The sequence below is a fragment of the Centroberyx affinis genome, unplaced genomic scaffold (genome assembly GCF_046629955.1).
Source record: "Centroberyx affinis isolate AG114_WGS23_722 - 3 ecotype Tasmania unplaced genomic scaffold, CSIRO-AGI_Caff_v1 ptg001235l_1, whole genome shotgun sequence".
NCBI lineage: Eukaryota > Metazoa > Chordata > Actinopteri > Beryciformes > Berycidae > Centroberyx > Centroberyx affinis.
The window spans coordinates 307,829-333,746 of NW_027279748.1; the positions used below are offsets into that span (position 1 = coordinate 307,829).

Consider the following 25,918-nt stretch of genomic DNA (forward strand, 5'->3'; position numbering starts at 1 on the left):
CACTCTGTGTTCTTTTTTTTCTCATTATTGCATCTTTTCGACTGCAAGCCCTGGTCTGACTCAGTCCTGTTAAGTAATAGGAGGGAGGAGGCAGCTTCTACACTTTCTCACCCTTCACAGCAGTGATAATGTTTCTAGGAGATGAAAAAAATCCTTTCTACCTCTCTCTCCAGCTCTTATTTCCTTTGCTGGCACATCTGTATCGTACATGATCAGCCCGGGCTCACGGGACAATGTCAGGACAATATGGCTCTAACCCTTGCACTCTTTCCTACTGAATGCTTGTAATGCTGTAATGAAGGAATTTAAGCTTATTCTTACAATGAGTGCAACTCATTCTAAGTCTCTCTGAATAAGAGCTTCAGCTAAAAAAAACTAAAATGTAAAATGTGAACTCAGCCAGCCTTGCCTATTCTCTTCTGTGTTGTTTTGTTTAGGAGATGGCTGTGCCTTCCTCATATCAGTGTTCATCTAAAAGTCTGTATTGCTCAGTTAGAATATTACACTTGTGTTGTGTAACTCAATCTGTAGGGTGTAGCACTGACACTACCAGGGTTAGGGTTTCCACTTCTGAAGTATCCCTTCATGGTACTATAATGTGTTTTAGATAAAAAAAACAAAACAAAAAAAAAACTCCACCAGCTGGTATTTGTTTCTGCATGTCTATGGAACTGAGTCGTCTCTGTAGTGCAGAGACAAAGCAGCTTTTCTTCTCTATGACAAACAGCATCAAGCATTTATCTTTTAATTAATTGGGTTCCTTAAATGGCAATTCAGAGGCGCCACTCTCAATCTGTTACTATTGACAGCTTGGCCACCAACAACAGAGATAGCTCACTTGAAAAAAATATACCTAATTTAGTCCCTTCCTTTTATGAACTCAGCTGTGATTTCTTTCTGTGACTTCTTTTTTCAAGTGGGACTCTCAGTGTTGTAAGGTTTCTATGGCAGATTAGCCAGTTTGGGTCTGTATGGGCCCATTTAGAGCAGATTTATGCATAATGCAAACTGGGGCTTCAAATAGAGGCAGTATTTCTAAGCACAGAGGAGCAGGAGGTGGTGGCCAGCAGCCATGTCTTAAGACAGAGACAGAGAAAACTGAATACGGGTGGATTGTTGTGACTATCAGCCAGTGGGTTCTCGGTTCCTTCAACACAATCAGAAAGCTTCTTTGTAATTGGCTCAATCCCTGAGGCTCTTTGTGTGTGTGTGTGTGTGTGTGTGTGTGTGTGTGTGTGTGTGTGTGTGTGCATGTGTGTGAGAGAGAGAGAGAGAGAGAGCGCTCCCTTCTGTGTCCTCGATTCTCCTGCTTTGCTGTTACATAAACATTACGGACATTGCAAGTCTGTCTTCTCCCCAGCGTCAGGCTCTGATGAACATTAAACTTAGAGCAGAGCTGCTTTGCTCACCTATAGTCCTATAATGTCCAGACTGGGGTTATATAGCATTTCCAAATGATTCTCAGTGGTTTTGTTAACCTCCATTGAGTACCTTATCGTCTCCTCTGATCACTGTATTTGCGAATATGTTTTGACTCAGGTCTGATATTATCACACTATAAAGCGCCTGTTAAAAGGATATTTTTTATGCTTTTTAGAGCTGTGAAAGTGAAAATTGGTTCCTGGGCTTATTAGACTAGCAAAGCCCAATTGATGGTGCAAGTGTCAGGTCTCACCAGCAAATTTGCTAATCTTGTGGATTTGGGATGACACAAGTGCCATTGCGTGTATGGGTGGGTGGGTGCTGAGGTGCTATGTGTGCATGCGTGTGTGTCTGTGTGTGTCTCTGTGTCTGTGTGTGTGTGTGTGTGTGTGTGTGTGTGTGTATGTCTGTCTTGCACCATATCGGAGATGGTTAACTCCAGTGGGTGGGTAGGAGAAATGAGGGATTAATGCAGAAGAAGGAATGCAGATTCAAAGAAAGCCCTTTAATCACAAACACACAGACACACACACACACACACACGTAAAGAGCGAATGCACAGCTTTGCAAAGAGCTTAACGCGTTTCCCTGTGTATGGCTTCTGTGTGGGTGTGTGCGTGCTTGTGCATGTGCTCTGTATCTGCTGTTACTGGCAGCCTCACAGTGTGGAGGAGGCTCTGCTTGTACAGCCTCAAAGGAAGGCCTTGCTATATTTGGTATTTTTCACTGTCTGAAATCTGCATATTTGTGTTGTGATGCAGAATTGCTTTTGAAGTGAACACTTACAAACCGGCAACGTCCAAAAAAAAGTATTCTGCGCTCTTATCGTCTCCTCTGATTAGTTGTCATTGATATATGGACATAAATGCATTGTTCAGATGTGTGTTTGTTTGTGTAGTCGTATGTGTCTACACTGGATGTGCATGTAGGTGTGTGTGTGTGTGTGTCGGAGAACATATGGCCAGCGCATCTCTTTGTATGACCTGCTGGTTGGGCGCTCTGCCAAGAACTGTAAACTTAAAAAAAAATCTTGCTTTCATGAGGGTTTATGTCGAAATGCGAAATCCAGCAATAAAAATTTGTATTATTGACGTCGTCTTGATTCACTTAAAGTCTTTTGGAATGCTTTCAATGCCTTGTGTTATCTGAGTTAAGAAATAATGGTGTTTTTGTTATGTAAACACTGAGGCTTCATTCAGCAGGTTTTGTGCTGATGAGGTGAAGCCGGTGGCTGCTGTAAATACATGATGCACTGACCTGCGCAGAGGACACACCGTCCACTCAGCAGAAATTGGCTGAATGAATGAGGCATTCACAGTATGTGGACGCACCAGTTTAGTTCAATTCCTCAAAGATTATTTTTCCGGCATTTTTATGTCCCGCCACCCTGGTACATGGTATGCAGGACATTATGTTGTCATGATGCTGTGTGTGTGTGTGTGTGTGTGTGTAATTGTGAAGATATTAACTGAAGAACAACACATGATAGAAACTTCATAGTTACACCACGGGTTCCCCCTATAGAGTAGACAATCTGATTAGATTTTGGAGCACCTTGCTGCATACATTTGCATATTAATGAGGAAAAAATATTTTCTTGAAACTACTAGAACTAGAACTCCTTAATGTTTTAAGATATGAAGTTCATATTAATACCACCCAGGTGTTATGTGAAGACAAGTATGTTGACATAGAGATATTTGCTAATTAATGCATTAATTAGCCTAATTAATGACCTAATTTGCAAACAACTGGTTATGTTGAATATTTCATGGTGATTGTGGTGGGACATTAGGCGGCTCAAGTGCCTCTTTTGTTAGACAATACACAGTTGAGAGAGACAGGAAAGATGGGAGAGAGAGAGTGGGATGACATGCAACAAAGAGAGAGAGAGACGGGGAGAGAGAGAGAGAGGACAAGAGTATAAACTGTGGCCAGCCTTCTGAATGATGCTATTGTCCACCTTGTGCTCTGCCAAGTGAAATGGGCGAATAGCTCCTCTGTCTATGTGACTCTGGGGATAAAAGGGAGTCTTTGAGGGCCACAATAAGAGACTGCCGTAGCAGTGGCCCCTCTGCCAGGACGCCAGGCTTGGGCTACCTGTGCCAGCGCTGCACTGAATATCCGCCTCTATGTCTGTACGGCTCGACGAAAAAAAACTACTTCTGTGGCTGAGAGTCGGGTTGAGGAGGCTTAAGGGCAAATAGGTGTGCATACTCTGCAGCGAGTGTACACTAAACTAGATAGGAGATGAAGAAGGTTTGTTTTATTTAGATGAAATGTGTAGACTGTTAAAGCCAAGAGGGATTGATATTGGTCTTATGTCAAATGTTCTCTCTCTTTGTCCCCTTATCTCCTTGCCTCCTTTCCTCTCACCCTGTCTCTTCTCTCTGTAGCTATTTTTCCACCCAACTGTCAAGTGATTTTTATACAAACCTTTGAAACGTCTAAAAAAAGAAAATGTGAGTTAGATGCGTTTCCATCAGCTGGATTGAAGCTAATAAATAGGCTTCCAGAGTGTCAAAAACACACAAGTATTTTTAGAATTAGCATTGGGCAAGTTGTTTTTTTAGTGTCAGTCGTTATAGATACCTTGGTGTCAGTATACCACTGCATAATTTCAAAAAAAAATTCCATAAGCAAGTGTCAAAACCTTTTTGAGATATCGAGGAAATGGAATTTATTACATTTTCCCCTTTCCATTCAGCTTTTCTTGTTCGATACATCAAAATTCACAAAAAATATACTTGGTTGGGAATCCAGCTTCTGTCTCTTGTCTGCCTGCCAGTTTGATTTCTGTCTATTGTCTGTCTGCCTGTCTCTATGCCTGTATTTATTTCTGTATTGCTTTATTTCTACAGTCTTTCTACTGCTATGTCGATGTCTGTCTTTTTGTCAAGGGGGTGAAGGAACATTTCTCTCTCGTCCGTCTGCCCGCCTGGCTGTCTTTTCTGTGCATCGTTGTCTCTCCGCTCAGCTCTCATCAGTGTGGAGAGCTGGAGGGGATGCAGTGTTGGAGGAGAGGAGTGAGAGAAGCATGGCCAATAAACTCCCTGACACTCCCGCCCTGATTTTCCCTTCCTGTCGGGCTCGTTGCCTCCTTATTGCCTCCTTGCCCATCAGAAATCAATGAAGCCCAGAGACAGTGCCATAAAGAGGCTGTCTGCGTATCATTTGATTCACACAGTTGCCTGTTAGCACCACTAACAGACTAGAGGATAATAGTCTTTAATGGAATGGAAATGACTGATGTAGGATGATTAAATTGGCACTACTACAGGCTGCTTAGTCTACATATTGCCTAATCATAATACCTCGTCATATTACCTCATGACCATCTTGTTTGACAGCAGGTGTTCGTAATAAAATGACAGGGGATTGTAGTCAAATATCACAGCCAATGAGCCGTGTTGATGGCAGTGTGCCATATTGGTAGAAACAAGACTCCTTTGACAACATGCTGCTTTGTTCTGCAGTTGAAATATTTGGTATTGCTGATGTAGAGGAGGCTGTCTCAGTGGCCTTGCTGAGGGGTAGACAGGTTTCCTTTCAAAGCAGCTTTTCATTCATTTTTTTAAAAGATTTTATGGGAAAACACACCTTTTTTTTATCAGCCTAAATCGCAAAGTGGGGCTGTAGTAGGAAAGAGCGTCTCATCCCCTAATTGAAACCCCATAGATTCGCCCCGTTTTCCCAAATGAAATTCTAGTGTTGGGTATGAACACCTCTCTGCCCACTGAGAACCGAGCTTTCTGTCAGCAGTTATTTTTGGATTCTTCTGGCTCCCTTGGACGCTTACACCGGCTTAGAAGGTAGTGCGTCTTTGAGAAAAAATAGTTCCTATCCAAATAGAACACAACTATTGACAGAAAGCTCGGTTTTTTACATTTTTTTCAAGATAACATAGTATGATACTGTGATCGTTGTGTTTTACAAAACAATGTTTATCGTAGTTTTCAGAGACTGTCTCCTAAGCGTAAGATCTTTTCCTCTCTCGTCTCTTTGGTTTCCTTTGGTATAAAGCATCAGCAGTCCGGCTGGGTTGGTAAACATGAGCGAGCTGTGTGACGTTTACTGACGTCAACTTACAGGATTTCTGGGTATTGAAGTTCAATTTTTGTATAATGTATAATATTTTAAAATATATGGGGCTGGATCCAGGCTAATTAAGCAGAACCCAATACATTGAATATGAGCCCCGGTGGCTTTACTGGACGGGGGGTCAGAAAGTCACTTCTGTGCTGCTGTTCTTCATTTCTTCAGTTGATAATAACGTCTGCATAGGACAGCCAGCTCATTGTGCTCAAAACAAGCCAGGCTACCACAATGTGTTTCTGTTCGGTCTGTGTGCTGTGATAACATTGCTCCCACAAAGAATAGCTTTTGTTCCCCCGCTGTTATTTCTGAACCACTGTATATTTTTCCCCGTTTGATATCATTGTCCCATTTCTCATACAAATTAGAAGCCACTGTAGGGTGAGACAGTTGGTGGGTGACTTTGTCCTATCTTCACCTTCCAATTAAGCTGTTTCCATTCATATTCCCATTATTCTCTATATGCTACAGAGCATAATACTGATTAATAGGACAAAGGAGAAGTCAGTGGAGCCCATACAGACAGTTTAAGCCTTTATTGAAGGTGCAACTAGACAAACGTTTCAACGCCCACAGCATGATGACAGTTTCAGCTTCACCCCAAAAATGGTGGGACTACTTTATTCTGGTGTCAGTCATCTTTTTCCTCTGTAAACCAACAAGTTCACAACCGCTGGAAGGCAGAGTGTGCGTCGTCAAGCAGTTGGATTGCTGCTTGTGTTGCAAAATACTCCGATACAGCATCATAGTTGGATTAAGGTGTTTACATGAATAAAATGCCCTTCAATAATGTGACTAAAATTGGAATACTGTCTTAATGTCTTAATGCGATTATCTTTACTCTCACTATGACCTTATTCTGGTTAAGGTAATCAGAAAATGCTGTTGGCAGTTTATTATTCAGACTATTGTCTTAATCGGGTTAATATCGGATTATTGTTGTCCATGTAAACGTAGTCACTGTTGAAAATAGGACCCTGTATATGGTGTTTAAGACATTACTATCCTATTCTGGTACTTGCACTGAGGTTGTATTTGCTACCACTTTGTTTACTTCCGATTCATTTATAGTTTGTCTTGAGCTAGGTTGCCCATGGACACTGTTGACTCAGTGTTGATTCCTTCTGCTATCTTGTCTATCTGTCCCATCTTTGTTTTTTGTTTTCCTCATTCCTTTCTCTGTATCCCAGCAAACACATCAGCCAATCAGCAAAAGGTGCTGAAGTATTACATTTCTCAGTGGTATGGAGGCTCTGCAGGGACATTTATTGGTCCCTTGTGGAAAATGTTCTTGCCTTGTTGGCTGTCTCATTTTTCAGCCGAGCTGATAGCCTGCGTTTTAATTACTGGGGCCTTTGAAGCAGCAGAATGCGCTTATCAGAGCAGGGCTAACTTTAACTTCAGAGGATCAATCCGCCTTTTCTCAGAGAAGTAGGGAGATTAAATAATCAAAGCCTGCCTTCTGACAGCTTTAGTTTTTTGTAGTGTTTGGGTGTTCAGCACCATAAGTTAAAGAGGAACATAGGGCTTTTAAGGCTGGTAAACCTGACCCTGTCACTCTGACCGCCCTGTGGAGGGAGGGGGGGGACAAGCGAAAAGAGAATTTTGCTTAACAGGATCAATAAAGTTTCATATTATTACATTATGGACAGCCCTCTCCCAAAGCCAGAAACCAGAGAATAAAGAATCAAACTCAGATAAAGTCAGGAAAAACATGCCATTTCTCAGTTAATTGAAATGTAAGTCTAGAAATGTTTCCCTCATACTACACCTTGAGCCAGGTGAAGAAGAATAAAAAACAGACTAACAATACAAAATGTGACAGCTTTTATTTAAACCCTTGATTTTATCACCTGCAGAATACGATATCAGCTTCCCTGTGGCAACAGAGCAAGCTCCTCCCATGCCTGGTCGTCAAGGAAATATTCCAAGAGACCGAGAGCTCAGTTCTCTGTTAGATATCCTGCAGACTTAAATCCCTTCTGGATTAAACGGAGGTAGAGGCAAGGTTTCAGAAAAGAAAAAAACATTGTTATATGGTTTAGTCAGTGCTATAGGAGTTAATGCGAGAGAATAAAGACAGAGAGACAAAGTGAGAGAGAGAAAGAGGAAGTGCGCATGTGACTTCACCTTTGTGTGTGAGCGTGTCTTTAAGAAGATCAAGGAGAGAATAAGCAAGATTAGAAAGAGGGAAGGTGATAGATTGAATGAGTACAGAATAAGTGTGTGTCCATCCATCTGTGAGAGATAGAAGATTGGGGTTTGAAGGTTTTGATAGCTTTCATGCCAGCAGCCACACTGGGAAATTGCCACCAACCACCCAATACAGGTTCATATTTTTTGCTGTGGCTGGGAAGTTTGTCTACTCTGCCAGCCACTTTGGCAGCTAATAAACCATCGTTTGGAGGTCCTATATGCCTCTAAATATCATACTTGTTCAGTAAAATACTCAGAGGAAATGTATCAACCCACGTGACCTGTAGACAAAAGGTTAGTTTTCTGCCCTGCCAGCAGCCTCTCTGGTTTGTCAGCAGAACAAGACATCTTTGTTATGACATAACACTGATCACCAGTCATCTGTCTCTTATGTAATCCCACAGGCTGCTGGCTAAACTACAGTCTGTGTGACAGACAAGGCCTGGGGCTAGTGGAGAGGGAATGATGGAAAGCTTGATAAGTCTCCCCTGGGCTCCACGGATGACTAGGGAGGGGAGACAGAGGTAGAGAGGGGAGAGGGAGATAGAGAATGTGCGTGAAAGAGAGAGTGGGGAAAAAAGGACGGAAGGAGGAGGTAAATGAAGATAGGCAGGAAGGGAGAGAGAACGGTTAGCTAGGAGGAGGTAAGAGAGGATGGGGAAGGGAAAAGGTAGCGAGAGGGAGGAGGTAAAAAGTGGAGGTGAGAGAGGAAGGTAAAGATAGAGGGTGGTGAGAGAGAGAGAGATTGTGTATGAGAGAGAAAGAGAGAGACCCTCCCTCCACCTCTTCCTCCTCTCCTTCTCTGCTAAGCGGTACAGAACATTTCGAGATGTCTCACTCATCCTGTTGAGGAACTTTCCTTTCCACAAGTTTCTCTTAATCCCTCATGCCATGGGGCTTTTATTCTCCTTCTCCAGAGTACAGCGAGGGGAGAGAAAATCCTCCCTATTATATAAATGTGTGGTTCAGGGACGGATTACGGGTGGCTGTGCTTATGGCAGTACGGCTTCAGCAACACTGCTGGAAACTGAGTACTTCAATGTGTTGTGTGTTGCAGTGTATCCTGACACCTAGTGGACATATGAGGCAGTGCATCATTGATTCCACAAGCAGATCTGACTAAAAATACAGTCAATGCAGATTTGGTCAACTGCTTTCTCTTACCAGGTAGTAAAGCCACTTTAAAAGGGGGACAGCTCACTTGGAAAATAGGTTCATTGACGTATTTCATATGTTTTTTGTTTTTTTTTGTAAAAGTGCTATTCCATCCTGCTCTGCCCTAAGAGAAAGTACACTGTCAACCAAAATAATGTTTTCCTCTCAAAATTATCCTCAGTTAATGTGCTTGGCTTCCCTGAAGACAGTGTCATAAGACGCTTTATTATTGGATCTTGTTTTTCTAGAGGAACCAAGCCTAATATTAAGGCCATTGTGCGCTCAATGCTCTCTCCTCTCTCCCTCTCTCGCTGTCTCTTAATCCTTTCTCATTTGTTTTGTGTGTGATTGTCTATTTCTTCAGACTTTAATGAGGACATCAGATGGCCGTAGCCTAGAGGTTAGAAGTGGGCCTGCGACTGTGAGTTCACCGGTTCAAATCCCCAAACTGGCTGGGAAAAATCTTGGCAGGGATAGTGAATGACAAACCCTCGCCTCTCTATCAGTGTGCACTTAAAGGAAAAATCCACTCTCAGATACTCTTACACTCGTTATATATCATCAGTCTGCTGTACCCACTTTCCCTCAACCTGCCTCGTCGACTTCTACTTGAGTTAGTGATTTCCGACATTTCCCAGAATGCCTTTTGACAACCTCCAGAGGACGGACAAGAACTTGTTGCATTCAGCTCTGGGTTATATGTGTAGATGGAGACAGCAATAGCAATATCATAGTAAGAGGAAGAGAGGGAGATCTTGTTCCAGTTGAGTCGTGTCCCCTACTCAAAATCCAATGTCTAGTGGCTGCATTGCATTCTGGTCTATTAAAGCTACTGTCAGTGGAGAAATTGGTCTCTCTCCTCTTCTACGATGGATTTCTCCCTGTATGATTGTTGAACGTCTCTTGGTGCAAAATGGCAGCTCTAGAAAGAAGCCCTCGCTCTTTGATTCTGTGGGACTGACACCAAAACCTGACGTTTAGCGCTATCAAACTCCATTGTAGCTGTGCTGGAAATGTCTCAACGTGAAGTGAAGTTGTCTACGTTCGGCCAGTTTATCCACGGGAATAAGAAACATACACCACCAAACAACAAAATGGGCCCAGAAATGCAAGGTACATCACGAACAGCCCACTTTTTTAGGGTGGATTTTTCCATAAACCCCCAGCGGCTTCAGCGGCCAACAGTAGAAGACTGTGGTTGTACTGGGCCGCTCTCAAATGTGAATGTGTGTAACTGTGTGAATGTGAAGCGTGGCATTTCTGAAAAAGAGCTCAGTCAACTTTCCCTGAATGAGTACAGGCTGAAAAATCACTAAGGCTAAATGTCGAGGCATGAAAACACTGAAATATTGTTTTTAGTCAATATTTAAGCTTTTATTACTTCTTTATTAGTTATTTATTCTCTCCAGAGGATCCAAGCAAGCCTTCTACTCTCCTCTCTCTATGTGTCTTTGTCTTGCTTATCTTTCTGTCTTTTCATATCTCCCAGTTGTCTAGTTGTTCCTGGTTGTACATGAGTAAGATTAAATCGTCAATCCTGAAATACAAGTAACAAATATAATAGAGTGAAATATTGTTTTAATTCAACGTCAAAGAATATTGAGGCTTTTCATGGGATCCTTTTCCCCCAGAGGACCAAGCAACTTTAATACCCTCCTCTTCTCTTTCCTTTCTCTGGCTCTCTCCCTTTTCTCTCCCTTATCCTTCCCAAATCCTTTCTCCCATTTTTTTTTAAGTTGTTCTTGTGTGTGTGGTTGTATAAGACACCCCCTGCATTCAGAAGGGGGGTTGGATGAGTAGGAATAACACTGGCAAGCCTAAACTCCCAGCTGCACAGTTATATTCTCATGAAAAACTGGCCAAGGGAGCAGCTCATACATGCAATTAACCTGACACATTCACACACACCTTCCATGCGGACCAGTTACCAGTGATTAAATCCTTTGCGTTGGGCAACGATGATGTCAGAAGGCCTGCGGGATTACTGGCTACTGTCACCATTAGCTTTACCTTCAGCCAGGACTAATGACCTGGTCCAGGCTGCAGCAGAAGATCCTGTGTGTGTGTGTGTGTGATGGTCTTAGGTTGTGTGTGCAGTGTGCGGATGTGGTTATGTGTGTTGAATTGCTCATTGCATGTTGCATGCTGTGTTAATTGCTCCCCTGACACATAGATGAATCAGCTCGACATTTGTGTCAGCGCTAGAGCGTATACAGCTGCTTCGACTGCTGTAATCAATACTCTGCTAAATGCGTGGCGGGACACTTTCTCTTAAGGTGTTCCAGTTAGTGGCCTTCATTTAGAGGTGGGGATCTGGCAGCGTGAGCTCATACATCTTTTTTTGGAGCCTTTAGTAGGTCTAGAACTTTTGCTTCTCCTTAAACTTCTTCTTAAACTAGATTTGAGTCGTTCTGATTTACCAGGAAACAAGTTTATGTCAGGTATTTTCAAGTAGTAGCGGACAAATTACAGTCTACTCCAATGGTGCTTCACTGTGACTGAGGCTGGTAATGAATAGCAGTTAGGCTCCTTGAAGCTAATATTGAAGAGAGGCTTGTGTGTTTTCAAATCCTAAAGTTCCTCCACTGCCATAATATTACTGCAATAATATTACTACCATCAGTATTGTGCTTCTTAGCTGCTACAAGTGCTGCTACAACAAAATTGCTGCAAGCCTATACACTTGTTCTCATAAATAACCAATATCAGACCTGAAAGCTAGAGAGCTAAATGAACTGTATCACTTGGCTCTGCCAGGCCTGAGTAAGCATGCTCAATAGCCTTCTTTTATGGGCTTAAAACTTATATTGTGCATGGAAAGATCAATAGCCTAAGCTCTCAACCTTTGTGACCAATGGTTGAGTCTGAAAACTTCCTGAGACACCCCCACATTTTTAGCACATGGAAAATGTGTGTTTTCATGATGGTGACTATATAGTTTAGACAATGTTTCTTTCCTCAGGAGGACAAAACAATCCAGCTGGTCCTGTAAGATTTCTACTGATAAAGGCTTGTAAAAGCACATGACTTCCACAGTGGCTTCTGTACTGCCTGTTGCACTATAGATAGTTTGAGCCAAGCAATCTGATTGGTCAAAAATGTGTGGACAGCTGTGCTTTCTACATTGCTATGCCAACTCTTTTGCTAGTTTGCGATCTTTATTGCTTTCTTGTCTTTTTATTCTTTAGTATGTGTACTATTTGGGAAAAACTTGTTCAGACAGCAAGACTGTGCCTTTCACTCTCCACTGCACCGCATTACTGTTGTACCCATAAAGAATGCCCTCTTGGGTATTTTTGCTATAATAACAATCAGATTTGATAGCAACAATTTTAGTTTGTTTAGGGGTTTTCCAAGGGACCCCATTTTCATATATGGTACCCTAAATGGGGTCCCTGAGCTGAGGTTGAGAAAGCCTGCGGTCAGACGTTTTTAGACTCCACAGCCTGGCCTTGAGGTTTGCTTTTCTGAGCTTTTCTTCTCGCTCTTGCTAGCTCCTTTTTCAGTCAAGGTTACAGCCATAATAGGCAGACATAATTTTCCAGCTTTGTGTTTGAGTCTGAGGCCAAGCAGCAGACGATGTTTGTACTGAAAACCATAAAGTACCTTAGCAGCACAAGTCGCACTGAAGGAACAGGAGAGACAGGGAGATGGTGAGATTATGTTAATATTGAATATTGAATCATGTGCATTATACTGTATGTAGAGTGAGATATATTGCCTAGTCTCCTTAGTATGTCTTGCACTGTTACTTTGCGCTTTATGAGAGGTCCATCCATCTCTTATTCTGATCCATTTGCACGGCAGTCTCTTCTGAAACACGGTAATAATATCTAAGACACAGTAATGATATCAGTCTAAGACACAATAATGATATCAGTCTAAGACACAGTAATGATATCAGTCTAAGACACAGTAATGATATCAGTCTAAGACACAGTAATGATATCAGTCTAAGACACAGTAATGATATCAGTCTAAGACACAACAATGATATCAGTCTAAGACACAGTAATGATATCAGTCTAATACACAGTAATGATATCAGTCTAATACACAGTAATGATATCAGTCTAATACACAGTAATGATATCAGTAATATTTTGTTTTTGTTGCTGCTGTTGTTGGTGTTGTATGGGAAATGTTCTCAGTAAACACATAAAGAGGTGCTCTCACAACAATAGGCCCCTCCCTCTTCGGGCATGAGAGTCTCTATGGTCCAACCGCATCATGATGGCACTATGGGACTCACACACACACACACACACACACATAAACATACACACACGCACGCACACCCGTTTGACAGCTGAACTTGGAGAGAAAGGCTTAAGGGGCGGTTAGTCTGGCACTCTGTCAGAGCACAGCGTGTCACAGAGGCACACACACACACACACACACACACATACACACACGCACACGTAAACACACACCCTGTCGACCGAGATGCCTGGCGAAAGAGAGAGAGCGCGTTAGAGAGTGCAACAGAGACATGCTGAGGAAGCTGGTGTGCAAGAGGATCTGTGCTCGTAAGAATGATGCCTTTCATCTCTCCCTCTCTCGTTCGCTCACTCCCTCTTTTTTTCTCCCCTGGCTTGCTTTTCCGCCTCCTTTTGTGGCATTTTCTTTTGTCTTGTCTCCCTTCTTCTCCCCCTCCGTCTACGTCTCTTTTATCTGCGCCCTCTCTTCCCTCTCTTTCTCCGCCTTTTCCTCTCTCATCCTGTGTTTTACCTTGTATTTTGTCCCTGTCTTTCTGTGTTTCTCTGTGGTAGATGCAGTGTCATGGTGATGATAGCCAGCCCTCGCAGCAGGCAAATGTAGGGAGTTGGTCTGTGTGTGTGTGTGTGTGTGTGTGTGTGTGTGTGTGCGTGTGTGTGGATGAGCCTGTTGCTTCTTTGTTGTATTTTTTTCCAGATTGTTGTTCGAGGGTTGTTTGACTATGGTCTGGTTAATGTTTCATGGCTCCATCGATGAATGGAAAGTTTTTGCGTGCAGTTAGCGTAGGCTAAATCCTGAAACAACCGGTCCTGTGTAATTTAGGGTTACCAGTACAATAAGGTATTGTAAATTCACCTCTATGAACACATTCTTTTTTCTGTATGTATTGTGATTTCGCTTTTATGGATTCTATTGCTCTTCAAGTCCTCAAAAATGGCCGATTATCTATGCTGGGAACATTCCCGTTGTCCCCATGCCTCAGCTGAGGGCAACCAGCCAGGACCGTGGTATCTGCCCAGGGCTAATCCCTCATGTGAACGGTCACGTTGGAGAGGTGACAGGGTGCCATGTATCCGTGCGTGGCTGTCAATCCGGATTAAAGTCGGGTGGACGGGTGGATGGAGGGGGTCAAACACGCACACAAACTGACAGGCCGACTTAGTTGTACTCTTCCCTGAGGGAGGCAGAGGCCATACAATGCAGAGATGACTCCAGCTGGATTAATGAGAGGAGAATGGTGATGTGTCGCATCCCGGGCCCCAAACCCAACCCCAAAAAAATACAGTGTGAAAAACACCGGAGAGGCGTCTGACCCCCGAGAGGAGCGACGTCTCTCTGGATGATGACTGAATAATGACTTATTGATCCTTACGGGAAATTTTGGCTCATACAGTCATCGAGCCATCAAGTGAATGACATCTACAGCCTGACATGCACTTTTGCCCAGTTTCAACTGACTACAGCCTCCCTAAATTTCTCTTCTTCTTCTTGTGTTTCAGATAAGAACTTTGAGGATGAGGATTCCGTGGATGGAGGCCGGTCCTCCTCCTCCTCGTCCTCCAAAGCGACCTGTGGCAGGAGGACTGTAGTGCCCGCCATCAGGAGACCCAGCTCGGCCACCACAGCCAAGCCCACAAGTGAGGGATAGGGAGGGGGGGGGGGGCTTTGTCCACTCAGACCCAACCGGATATCATCCAAGCCAGTGTTTCTCAACCCAGTCCTCAAGACTCACCTGTCCTGCAGATGTTTGCTCCAGCCGTACTCTTGCACACCTGATCCAGTTAAGGGCTACATATTTTCATGATATCTTAATTGGATCAGGTGTGCAAGACCAGAGCTAGAGCAAAAACTTACAGGTGGGCTTTGAGGACTGGGTTGAGAAACACTGATCTAAGCAACTTAACAACGTTCAACAAGCCATAGCTCCCTTTTCCCTGATTGGAATAGATCTAATTTTGCAGAGCTTGTTTTGCAAATGCATAAAATATAATATGAATACTAATGTGACTGCTACTACTACAGCTATTATTACTATTGCTGTTGCAACTACTCTTTTTACTACTACTACTAATAATAGCAATGATAATAATATTATTTTAGCCATACACTGCATGTGCTGAAGTAGGATCACATTTTCAGAAAAAATAAGAGCCCTGTGTTTTTATGCAGAGGTAATTTTCTACAAATCTCGAGAAATGCCGTTGAATAGCAGTTTCAATATCTTGTTATTTGTTTGTCCAGGTAAAGAAGCAGCTGCTGGTGCTGTGGATGAAGAGGATTTCATCAAAGCCTTTGAGGATGCGCCCTCGGTCCAGGTATGCTGAGGCCAATAACGTGAGACGCTCAGCAGAGAAATGGAGACCATAATATGGCAATACTGCTGAACCAAATGTCCTTGTGTTCTCGATGGCATCATTTTAAAATTTTTATGGTATTTTGGTTTTGGGTTAGTATGCAACAAAGGTTGTGAGCTGGATTTCAACACACAATGTTAGAAGTATATGGCATGTGCTTTAGTATATGTATGTGCGTTATAAAAAAAAGGAAAAAATATGGTGTGGACCATTACTTGTGTTTGGTCCAGCTCTCTTTTTTGGGTGAACGAGTTTATTCTGAGTCCAGTCCGCTTTGTAAAACGTCAAACATTACAGTGGCCTGCAGTATCATAAAATAATTGATCCTAAGCTGGTATGATAATGTCAGTCCCACGTCCCATATTATGAAATGTTAGCTCTCCTGTCTCCCCCTATCCAGATCTACTCCAACAGAGAGATGGAGGACCACCTGACCAAGATCAGAGAAGTGCTGTCTGATGACAAACATGACTGGGAGCACAGAGTGGTCGCGGTAAGACTGTATACTTGCACGCACACGCACACACACACACACACACTGCATACACACACATACAGACAGACAGAGAGACATATACAGTACATGCATGCACTCAGACATGAATACACACTGAGCGGTGCTCCTGTCTCTCTGGAGGATAACCTGCACTACTATTACGAACGCACATGATGTGGCATGTTGGTAGAAGTGCAGGATCCAGTGATGAAATAACAATACATGCTGTTGTCTCCTTCCCCCCCCCCCCCCTTCTCATTTCCTCTCTTCCTCTCCACCTCCAGCTGAAGAAGGTCCGTTCGCTCATGTTGGCCGGGGCGGCGGAGTACGAGGGTTTCCCCCAGCAGCTCCGCCTCCTGGAGACGCCCTTAAAGCTGTCAGCTAAAGACCTGCGCTCCCAGGTGGTCCGCGAGGCCTGCATCACGTTAGGGTAAGACCCTCCGCCAAGGATGGTGTGCTGTTTTGACAAAACTTCTAAGTGACCTGTTTTTTGGACATTTGATATTAGCTTTAATCTAGTATATTCACCTGTGTATGAACCTATGAAAAAAAAAATACCAATGAAAAGTAGAAAAAGTTGTACCCAGTAATACTCTGTGTTAGTACTCTAATTATTATCATTACTAATATGTAATATACTTCCAAGAGTGACAAAACAGTATAAATACTAAAGCTGCATTTTTATGTAAAAATACACCCATCTTATTAGCCTAAATCACAAAGTGGGGCTGCAGTAGAGAAGAGTCCCATCCCCCCCAATTGAGACCCTGCAGATCTGCCCGATCTGCCCAAATTAAATTCTGGTGTCAGGTGTGGACACTTTCCCGCCCACAAAAAGTGATAAATTGAAACTTAGGAACTTAGGCGTCTAAACCGTCTCATAAAAAGTGAGCGCTCCCTCTTCAGAAGGCTGGACTCACCAACATTCGATCTTTTGTCCCTATAAAGCGATTACATTTATTTCTGGATGTTGAAATTGATATTTTTCAGCTACCTCTCGCTGCCATTTGGTGCTGCCAAAGTGCAAAGTGCAGCTTTAAGTGGAGAAGCGTAATTAGTTTTCCTTACATTGTGGTTTTAAACCCTTTTAAGGGTTTAAACCCACAACCCTAACTATTGTGCACTTACAATACTTTTCCATAGGTGAATATGCAGCTTAATATACTGGAATAAGGCTATTATAAGTGACAGGTGAGGTGGGAGGCAGTGATTGGGTGAGGAGGGTGATGACAACATCTGACGAATCATTCATTCAGTCCAAGGGAATCAGTTAATCAATGTTATCATTAGCTTTTTCTTTAGGTAGGGTAGCTCCTTTGTCATTCACAGTATAGCTTTGGCAGCAGAGATGTCAGCTTGATCCTCTAACTAACTATGCCATGCCAAGGAAATAGTCTGCTTAGATATTTTCTTTCTATTTAATTAAGCTAATGAAAATGAGCGCCGCTCGGGTGTGAAACGAGCACAGAGCTCTCCACCCAGAAACATTAGTTCCATTTGTCATCTGTCTTTAAATACAACCCTGACGGAGTGGAACAGAGCAGAGACATGCAGAAAGAGCAGTAGGCTGATGGATAGATAGAAGCTAGATGGGTCTCATCATCCCCGATGAAGTCACCACCATACCAGTTGCATTTCTCTGCATCTCGCCTCTCAGTCCATAACAAATGTTGCCTGGCTGAGATAGTTCGGGGACAGAGTTTTGCCTCTGGACGAAGCAAGTTTGTAGACAATCACAGCCCAAAGGGATTGTTATTGATCTTGTTGTATCAAATGTTCCCTCTCTTTTTTGTTTCTTCCCCCCTCTCTCCTTGCTTCCTTTCTCCTCTCTCTCTTTTGAAGAGTGAGTTATCACTGAGTTAGGGTTAGTTTCTGGACAGAATCTGTAATTGTTCTCCCTTTAACAAATTGTCCTTCCCTCTTTCTCCCTCTCTCAGACATTTGTCAGCGTTGCTGGGTAACAAGTTTGACCACGGAGCGGAGAGCATCATGCCCACGCTGCTCAACCTGGTGCCCAACAGTGCCAAAGTCATGGCCACGTCCGGGGTGGCCACTATCCGCCTCATCCTCAGGGTGAGGACTATACAGATACAGATGGGAGGAGGCATGTGGTTGCCGAGGTTATCTAGAAGTATTTTTATTCATCAGGGTTTCACTAATGATCAAAGTACAACCATGTGACTTCTCCGCTCTCCATAATATATTGTATACCAACATAAACACTAGCAGGCATGGGTTAGGATGCAAGTCCTTTATGCAGGCAAACAGAGTTTTAGTAGAATTAGGTTAACTCTGAATCAGAATCTAATCATTAAATACAATAATTGTACAAGAATTTATCTTGGTAACATTTGTGCAGACCCATACTGACAAAATAGTTTTTAAAGTGTCCCCAAATTGCATTTGGAGGTAACTGTTTGAAAAAGTTGCACTTCAATACCCAGGAATTGTGACAAATTATGTTACATGACATTAGTAAACTGCATACAAACTGCATACTGTACATACACAACACCAGAAATGTATTTGGGCAAAAAGACAAAACTATGGAGCCTCAATTAGATTGAATGGGACACTCACACAAAGGGACAGTGCAAGACATACTATGGACAGTTAGATTACACATCACTCTCCATACTGTATTTAATTTGATATTCTATAGATATGTGCATCCGAGCAGTTCGGCGTACAGAATAGTTGCATAACAGGCACACATTTATGTTTTTAGACAATGAATTTGCATTAAATACCAGTCATACATAACAATTCACAATAACAGCATCATTTCAGAATTATCAAACACTTCTGAGAAGTAATGATAAAATCTTGTTGTTGGACTTGGATGGATAAGCTGGGAAATATACTCAGTGACTTTGTCTTTCTCTTCCAGCACACACACTACCCACGACTCATCCCCATCATCACCAGTAACTGCACCTCCAAATCAGTAGCAGTCAGACGGTAAGAAGACCTCACTGATGCTTTATGAGACCGGATGAAGACTGTCACACCAAAATGAAAAGATAACATCTGCTCATACAGTTATTGTGGGCCTGAAAGTTAAAAAACTCACTATTGAACATAATTGAAATTGTTAGTTCTTCTGAGACTTTTTCTCGCAGTGTCGTTTTAGAGGATGAATAGATCTTTATTTTTGTAATTATGAATAGTGAATGTCAGGTACCAATTTGTTTTCCAATATATATTATACACATATATACAGTAAATACAGCATTTTGTAGTGAAATCCCACATTATTTATTAGTGTTAAGAATCAGCGTAATCTTTTAAATCATCTCTCAAATCCCATTTTTAAAGGCAGGCTTTAATTTGCTTTTACCTATTTTATTTTTGTTATATTTGATTGTTTTGCTCTTCTGTATTCCTGTTTTAAAATAATACCTGGCATTTTTTTTGTTTTTTGCGTTAGAGGATATTTTTTGTTTTTCCTAATGTTTGTAAAGCACTTTGTAACTGCTTTGAAAAATGCTGCACACATAGTTTCTTCTTGTTTATTTTCCCTGATATAAGAGCGCTGATGTTTTTATTTTGTCCCCTCTCCAGACGCTGTTATGAGTTCTTAGACCTCATGCTACAAGAATGGCACACTAATACACTGGAAAGGTAAGCAAAATCTCTGAAATAGAAAGACTTCAGCCAACAAACTTTGAGCATGTTTGGTTACTTACATTCTCAAGTACTTGGCAAGAAATCACGTGTGTGTGTGCGTGTGTGTAGCTGTGTAAATTATTTAGTGGATGCACTTTTTGGGTGCATGGTTATGTGTAATGGAGGTGATGGAGGGCATACTGAGTGGATGGGGTGCTCCCTCTTCTCCCTCTTCTCCCTCCTCTCACACGGTGGCATTTGAGTTAGCTAAGCGTTGGCTGGGTGCGCCGCTGATGAGGCCGGTTAAATTGATGAGCCCTGGGAGAGCCGTCATCATCAAGACCCCCCGGCGACGAGGCGGCTTCCCGTCTCCGTAACCATGACAACTTCAGCAGAGAGTTTAAAAAGCATGCAAAAATCCTGGCGGGTGGCCACATTTCCTGTGGATTGCCAGAGGGATAAAATAGGAAGAGATAGAAAGAGAGTTGTTTTAGTCTTCGCTGTGTCCGTGACGTTTGAGGTCTTAGTGCAGCGAAGCTATCTGTCTATACTTCCTGGTTTCAGCTGAAATCTTGACGTGTCAGGTTAACAGTCTGTGTCTTCCTGCTGGGTGCGTTACCTTTCCATCTCCTTCAAGCTGCTTCTCCCCTCATCATGTTCCCTTACTATCCCAGGCACGTGGCTGTTCTGACTGAGACCATCAAGAAAGGCATTCATGACGCCGACTCCGAGGCCAGATCCATCGCTAGAAAGTAAGTGACATTTAAAGGATTTTTCAAGTTTTTGTTTCCTGGATAATCATCTGCTCTCCATCTTGACGATAGTGTAGGGCAGAGATTACAGAATTATTTCTTAATGCCAGGAGACATGGAGCGATTATCAGCTTTATTTTCTGAAGGATTCAATCCATTGCATTATCTAATGCTGCACACCTGACTTTTTTTATGTCACTTAAGTTATCCCATGCAAATTTAGAACAAGAGCACACTGTGTGTTTTACTCTAAGTTTTGTTGGTGTATCCTAATTGACAGAATTTTAATGGGATATCAACTTTGATGCTTAGTTACTGGCTATATTTTGAATCCGTCTTTGTCTCACCTTCTTCTTTTCTCTTGCCCTCACCCATAGGTGCTATTGGGGTTTCCATGGCCACTATAGCCGGGAGGCGGAGCATCTGTTCCAGGCACTGGAGTCCACCTATCAGAAGGCCCTCCAGTCTCACCTGAAGAGTTCTGACAGCATCGTGTCTCTCCCCCAGTCCGACCGCTCCTCGTCTTCCTCCCAGGAGAGCCTCAAGTAAGAACCATGATGCCTTTCTGGTGTTGTCTTTCCTCACTCAGTTCTCTCCTTCCCTCTTTTATTTTATCCATCCTTCTTTACTTCCTTCCTTCCTTCCTTCCTCTCTGCTTTACTTTTTCCACCTCCCTCCTTCTCACCTTTTATTTATACCTTGCCCTCCTCTCCATCAATCTGTCTTTTCCTCCATGCTAGAGGCTTTTGCACATCTATTTGTTGTAATTGATTGGAGGGAGCCACTAATGCATCTGCCTTATTGAATGTGATTGTAAAAACATTGGTAATTATTGTCAGATGGGCAGCATGCTGGTGAGTGCGCTCACACACAGCCACATGCACACACTCTTCACTCACAGCCACATGCACACACACTCTTGGATCGATGGCCTTCATTTATCCAGTTTACAGATCCCCCATGGAGTGTGTTGGCTAATGACCTCATACCCAATCCATCAGGATTGCATCTGTTGTGTGTGTGTGTGTGTGTGTGTGTGTGTGTGTGTGTGTGTGTGTGTGTGTGTGTGTGTTTTAGAGGGTGAGCTCATCCTTCATTTAGGAAGATTTTTTTCCTTTCTGGTTGGAAGCTGAGGTTTCCATTCTGATGTTTCTTGACCAGAGAATTGGACCCCTAACTCTAGCAATGCTTGTGCTATACTCTACCAATTTATCTGTACAGGACCATGCAAGGCAAATTGCCTTGTAATACCATGATTGCATACATTTCAGTAGCTAACAAAAAGTGTCAATTTAATTTATGTTAATGTGGTGCTTTCAATGCTGTTGTTGTTAAAGGACTGAATAGTTGTGAAGTGTACTGTGGTGCTCCTTGGCTTAGCATGGGGAGCCAACACAGTATTGATATTCATCTCATTAGCTTTTTCTCTGCCTTTCTCCTCAGCCGGCCACTGTCTGTGAAGAGCGTCATTGGAGGGAGCATAACAAGGAGTAAGCCAATTCCTGCTGTGTCCTTGGTTACAGTTTATTCACATCATCGCTATTGGGTGAAAACCTTCTTTCTCCAAAATGTCAACTTTTCAGGATCTAAGAAAAACAGGCTTGCTTTTAGCTTGACCACGACCACAATGTATTTTTTAGTTTATCCAGTGGGGCTTGAAAAGGTTTCCCAAGGGTCGTAGAACCTTCTCAATCCACAGAGGACTGTGTAATCATTCAATTCAAGTTGGAGTTACGAGGCTTTCACATGACAACAGTGATATGATACTGTTGATGTTCATCAGCAGTAGCCTCTGGGATATGGCCTGGAATATGGATAGGGGCAAGCAAAAGTAGATAAGTAGTTCCTAATGCACCCTCTCTCTCTGCTGTCCCAGGTAAGCTGGTGAGCACCAGGGTGCCGACCACACCAGGCTCCCTCCAGCGTTCCCGCAGTGACATTGATGTCAACGCCGCCGCCAGCGCCAAGTCCCGCCTCTCCACCGTTCCTGCCTCCTCCCCCTTCAGCTCCGCAGCTGCCCTTCCCCCGGGCTCCTATGCCTCACTAGGTAAGCCATCGATCATCTTCCCCAAAAAACAGGAAAAAGAAAGTCTGGGTGGCAACTTCACTACACTAGATTAATTGCAAGGTATTTCAGAGAAAGAACACACCCAAAACCTTTCTAGTCATATTGCTAAATATTATATAGATTGAACAAGTTTCACCCAACAGCAATCTGTTTCTTCTACTATACTCAATAACCTGCAGCAAAAGAATGCAGATATAGCATTATAAAAACAAAGAATTTAAAAATATAGACACCTTGTTACCACCCTATGCTTTTGGCTCGGCAGGATCACGTTTGCCTTTCATGAACCTGAATTTGTGTTCTGCTCTGCTTCCCTCTCCTTTGCTTACGGCATAATGATCAGAGCATGTTTGGTACAGAATATGAGCGAAAAGTTTGAAAGAGCCGGCTTCATCCAAGTTATAGGAGGCGAGATGAAAGACTTTGTGAATTAATGAAGCTCCAGTTTTGCTATCCTAGACTCAGGAACGGGGAACTCAGAGAAACCCTCTGAAAAAATAATGTGATGTTGCGTTTGAAGAGATTTACTCCAAAATGAGCCATGATTTGAAAAAACACGGCTTACAAAAGTAGCTGGTTAAATATTAAATCCAAGAATGCCAAGTCAATACTTCTGTCCTTGTGTAGAAAGTTCTTCCAAGTTGTCTTGGAGAGAACGATCTACTCATGAAAGCAAGAACAGTTTCAGATGGACTGTGAGCTTGATGCATGCGATCAATAAAGACGCACAGTTGTTCATTTTCCCAGCTGTTTCAGCTGGCTCTGTACTACAGATGATAGGGCTTTTTGGACATGCATCGTCGGTCAAGTCACCATCTGATGCATCCTCGGTTGGCAAGTAAACTGTCCTCCGTTCTTTTATTGTGGAATCGTGCTTCGGCTGTTAGATATAACATCAAAAGCATCATGAAGGACACAAGAACGCATATTGAGAAAGAGCTAGTGATAAGCAAAACAACTTTTTTAAGGGTAGTACAGGTAGTACAGTAACTCAAGTCCTTTGTTGACAAAATGTTAACAGTTCTATAGATCAGGTCATGATATTTTAGATGCTGAATGATAAAATTTCGGTAACAATTTCCAAACTGGATATATAGCATTTTGGAATAGAACCTTGCTAATTGTGTGTGTGTGCTCAACATTTTTTTAATTCCTACCAGTCCTTAGACAGCTCACTCCAGGACTCCCTCTTCCGGTCTCGAGTTCGACCAAGCTCCTCCTCTAAGGCGCATAAAACATGTCATGGCTGCAAAGTGGTTATCCTTCAAAGTCTCCCGTCTTAATGAAGTATTAAGACATTTTCTTCTGAAGTCACTGGCTTTTATGGACCTGACCGGGCTTATTAATAACAACTGAAGGTGTCGTTAGACTGTTCTGTCAGCAGGAACTGTTTAAATCCTACGTCGACACATTTGACAAATGGCCTTGATGAGGCTGAGTAGGCTTCCAGTTTAAGGAAAAACCCTGACAGTTTTTAAAGATGTTTTCGCTAACATTTAAAGCTAATGAGGAATGATTAAGCCACCCACTGCTCCCACTAAATATAAAATTTACTGTAATCTTTTTGCCATGCAGAAATTTCTTTCCCCCTGTGTTTTTCTCCAATGGGTCCCTATGGTTCACTAATGGCCTTTACTAATGATGAGGCCCCTTGCTTATCCACTCACTCTTTTTCCTGCTTCAATTGCTACTAATGTCTTCCTCTATACCTCTCCTCCCACTCGCTGCTCCACCGCCTTTCTTAAATGCCCAAAAGATGGCACGCCTGGTAAAACCGATGGTAAGATTTTTGCGTGAGCGTTGAGTGCGTGCCTGTGTGTATACGTGCAATTGCACAGTATGCGAGAAAGTGAAGGCGTATGTGTGTGTATGAGTGTGTCTTTTCGTCATCTGTCAGGGGCTACACATTTCTGCAACCTCTCTCCTTGTTTTTGTCTCTTCTCTTCGTCTGTGTCCTCTTTTCCTCTCCTCCCCAAGTGGTCGTCAGCTGTGTGGAACTCTGCATGGACTGTCTGCATGGATTTCTTCCTTTAACTGTAATCCTAACAACTGTACCAACCATCTACTTTCTGTTACCTACGCAGCGATCAAGTCCAACATCGCTGTGTCATACTGTAGGGTCGTTTCTTTGCCATTCAAGTGAAACGGCTTCTTTTTTTTAGTTAACAGGGAAAAGAATTCTTGCTCTCTTTTTCTTTCAGAAGTCGATGTGCTGCTGTAAGGGGGTGGGTGCACTTTACAAGATTTTGTGAACTAGCTTGGTACCAAATTTGCCATCCTAGCCAAGTCTTGGACTGTGCATCCACCCTAAGGCCTTGACTTATGGTGTCTACCATTTAGCTGGCATGGGAGTCAAAGGGACTCCTAAGATCTGTTTTGTGGTATCATGTAAGGTGTCGTCCTAGTGAACTTATGTCAACCTCTGCCAAATGTCTGCATGTGTGTCCAAAATCCTGTCATTCTGAACATGTCTATTGAATTCTCAGCAGGTTTTCATCTGAACACAGATTTGGTTTTTACAGTTTCACAAGCAGATTCTTACAGAAGCACCTTGTTATGTGCTTTACTGAGAAAAAGGTTTTGTGTAGCCAATTGTAATACCAATCCAAGTGAGTAGAAGATCAGGCGTAGTGTGGCACAGTTCACCGTGTTGATGAACTGGTTAAACAGGTTTCTTTTTATTTAGAGTTAAGTTGTTAACACATCCTCATTTATCATATTGGTTTCAGGCCCTGCATTTGTAGCTCATATTGCAGAGTTATAGTGTCCTGTAATGCACTGCACTGCACTGTAACATTACCAAGATAAAGCTGACTTGACTTATCAGCACAGTCTCTTTTGCTTCCTAGAAAAAAGCATTGTAATAATGCTTAAAGACAACAGTGGTGAGAGATTGGGAAAGCTAGGTTCATCTCTCCACTTTCCGCTCCTGACCTTACAACCTTGTGTTCTCCTTTATACCAGAGGATCACTTGTGTCCTTTTAGTATCTGTATCTGTGAAAAGGTAAGCATTGCACGCTTTGTGAACCTTGCTGCCTTTGTGCTATCGCGATTGGTCAGAATTTGGTGCCAAAGGGCAACACTTCCTCTGTAGGTCAAGGTGATCTAGCAAGGAGGGTTTTGGCTTTTATTTTTAGCGTCCCATATCATTCTTGTTATCGCTGTCCATGTTTCCCAGGGACTTGGTTAGATATGGGCCCTGTGTTGTTGCAGGTATTCCCAGCCTGTTGCATAATAGGCTAGTCTGGGTGTTCTAGGTAAGATGGCTTTTGGCCCCACCTTATCATCCAATCCACCAATGGAATTGAGGTCACAGCGTTTAGGCCCACATTTTTATCACCGCCCAGGTGTTTGTAAGTGGAGTGTTACTTTATGTGTTTGTGTCTGGACTTGAGTACATGTGTGCATGGTGTATGTGTAAGCAATGAGAAAAATCAAGTGTCTCTTGGTCCAAAATTTGTGTTGTGATTCAACAAAGATGCCATTTTTTCCTGTTCTCGACTAGACACAGCCAGTGATATCTGAGATTTCCATTTTTTTTCCCCATTCCTT

The 25,918-nt window shown here is 42.7% G+C and overlaps 1 protein-coding gene across 1 annotated transcript in view; it reads left to right on the plus strand.

The window, feature by feature from the left end:
- Nucleotides 1-25,918, plus strand: part of clasp1a (cytoplasmic linker associated protein 1a) — a 98,129-nt gene that overhangs the window by 42,561 nt on the left and 29,650 nt on the right. Inside the window, exons 9-19 of the mRNA XM_071524829.1 lie at nucleotides 14,586-14,723; nucleotides 15,328-15,401; nucleotides 15,841-15,933; nucleotides 16,221-16,366; nucleotides 17,874-18,009; nucleotides 18,827-18,897; nucleotides 19,501-19,560; nucleotides 20,220-20,297; nucleotides 20,675-20,842; nucleotides 21,741-21,787; nucleotides 22,174-22,344. Coding sequence (XP_071380930.1) covers nucleotides 14,586-14,723; nucleotides 15,328-15,401; nucleotides 15,841-15,933; nucleotides 16,221-16,366; nucleotides 17,874-18,009; nucleotides 18,827-18,897; nucleotides 19,501-19,560; nucleotides 20,220-20,297; nucleotides 20,675-20,842; nucleotides 21,741-21,787; nucleotides 22,174-22,344 — 1,182 coding nt within the window. The remainder of the gene's footprint in view (nucleotides 1-14,585; nucleotides 14,724-15,327; nucleotides 15,402-15,840; nucleotides 15,934-16,220; nucleotides 16,367-17,873; nucleotides 18,010-18,826; nucleotides 18,898-19,500; nucleotides 19,561-20,219; nucleotides 20,298-20,674; nucleotides 20,843-21,740; nucleotides 21,788-22,173; nucleotides 22,345-25,918) is intronic.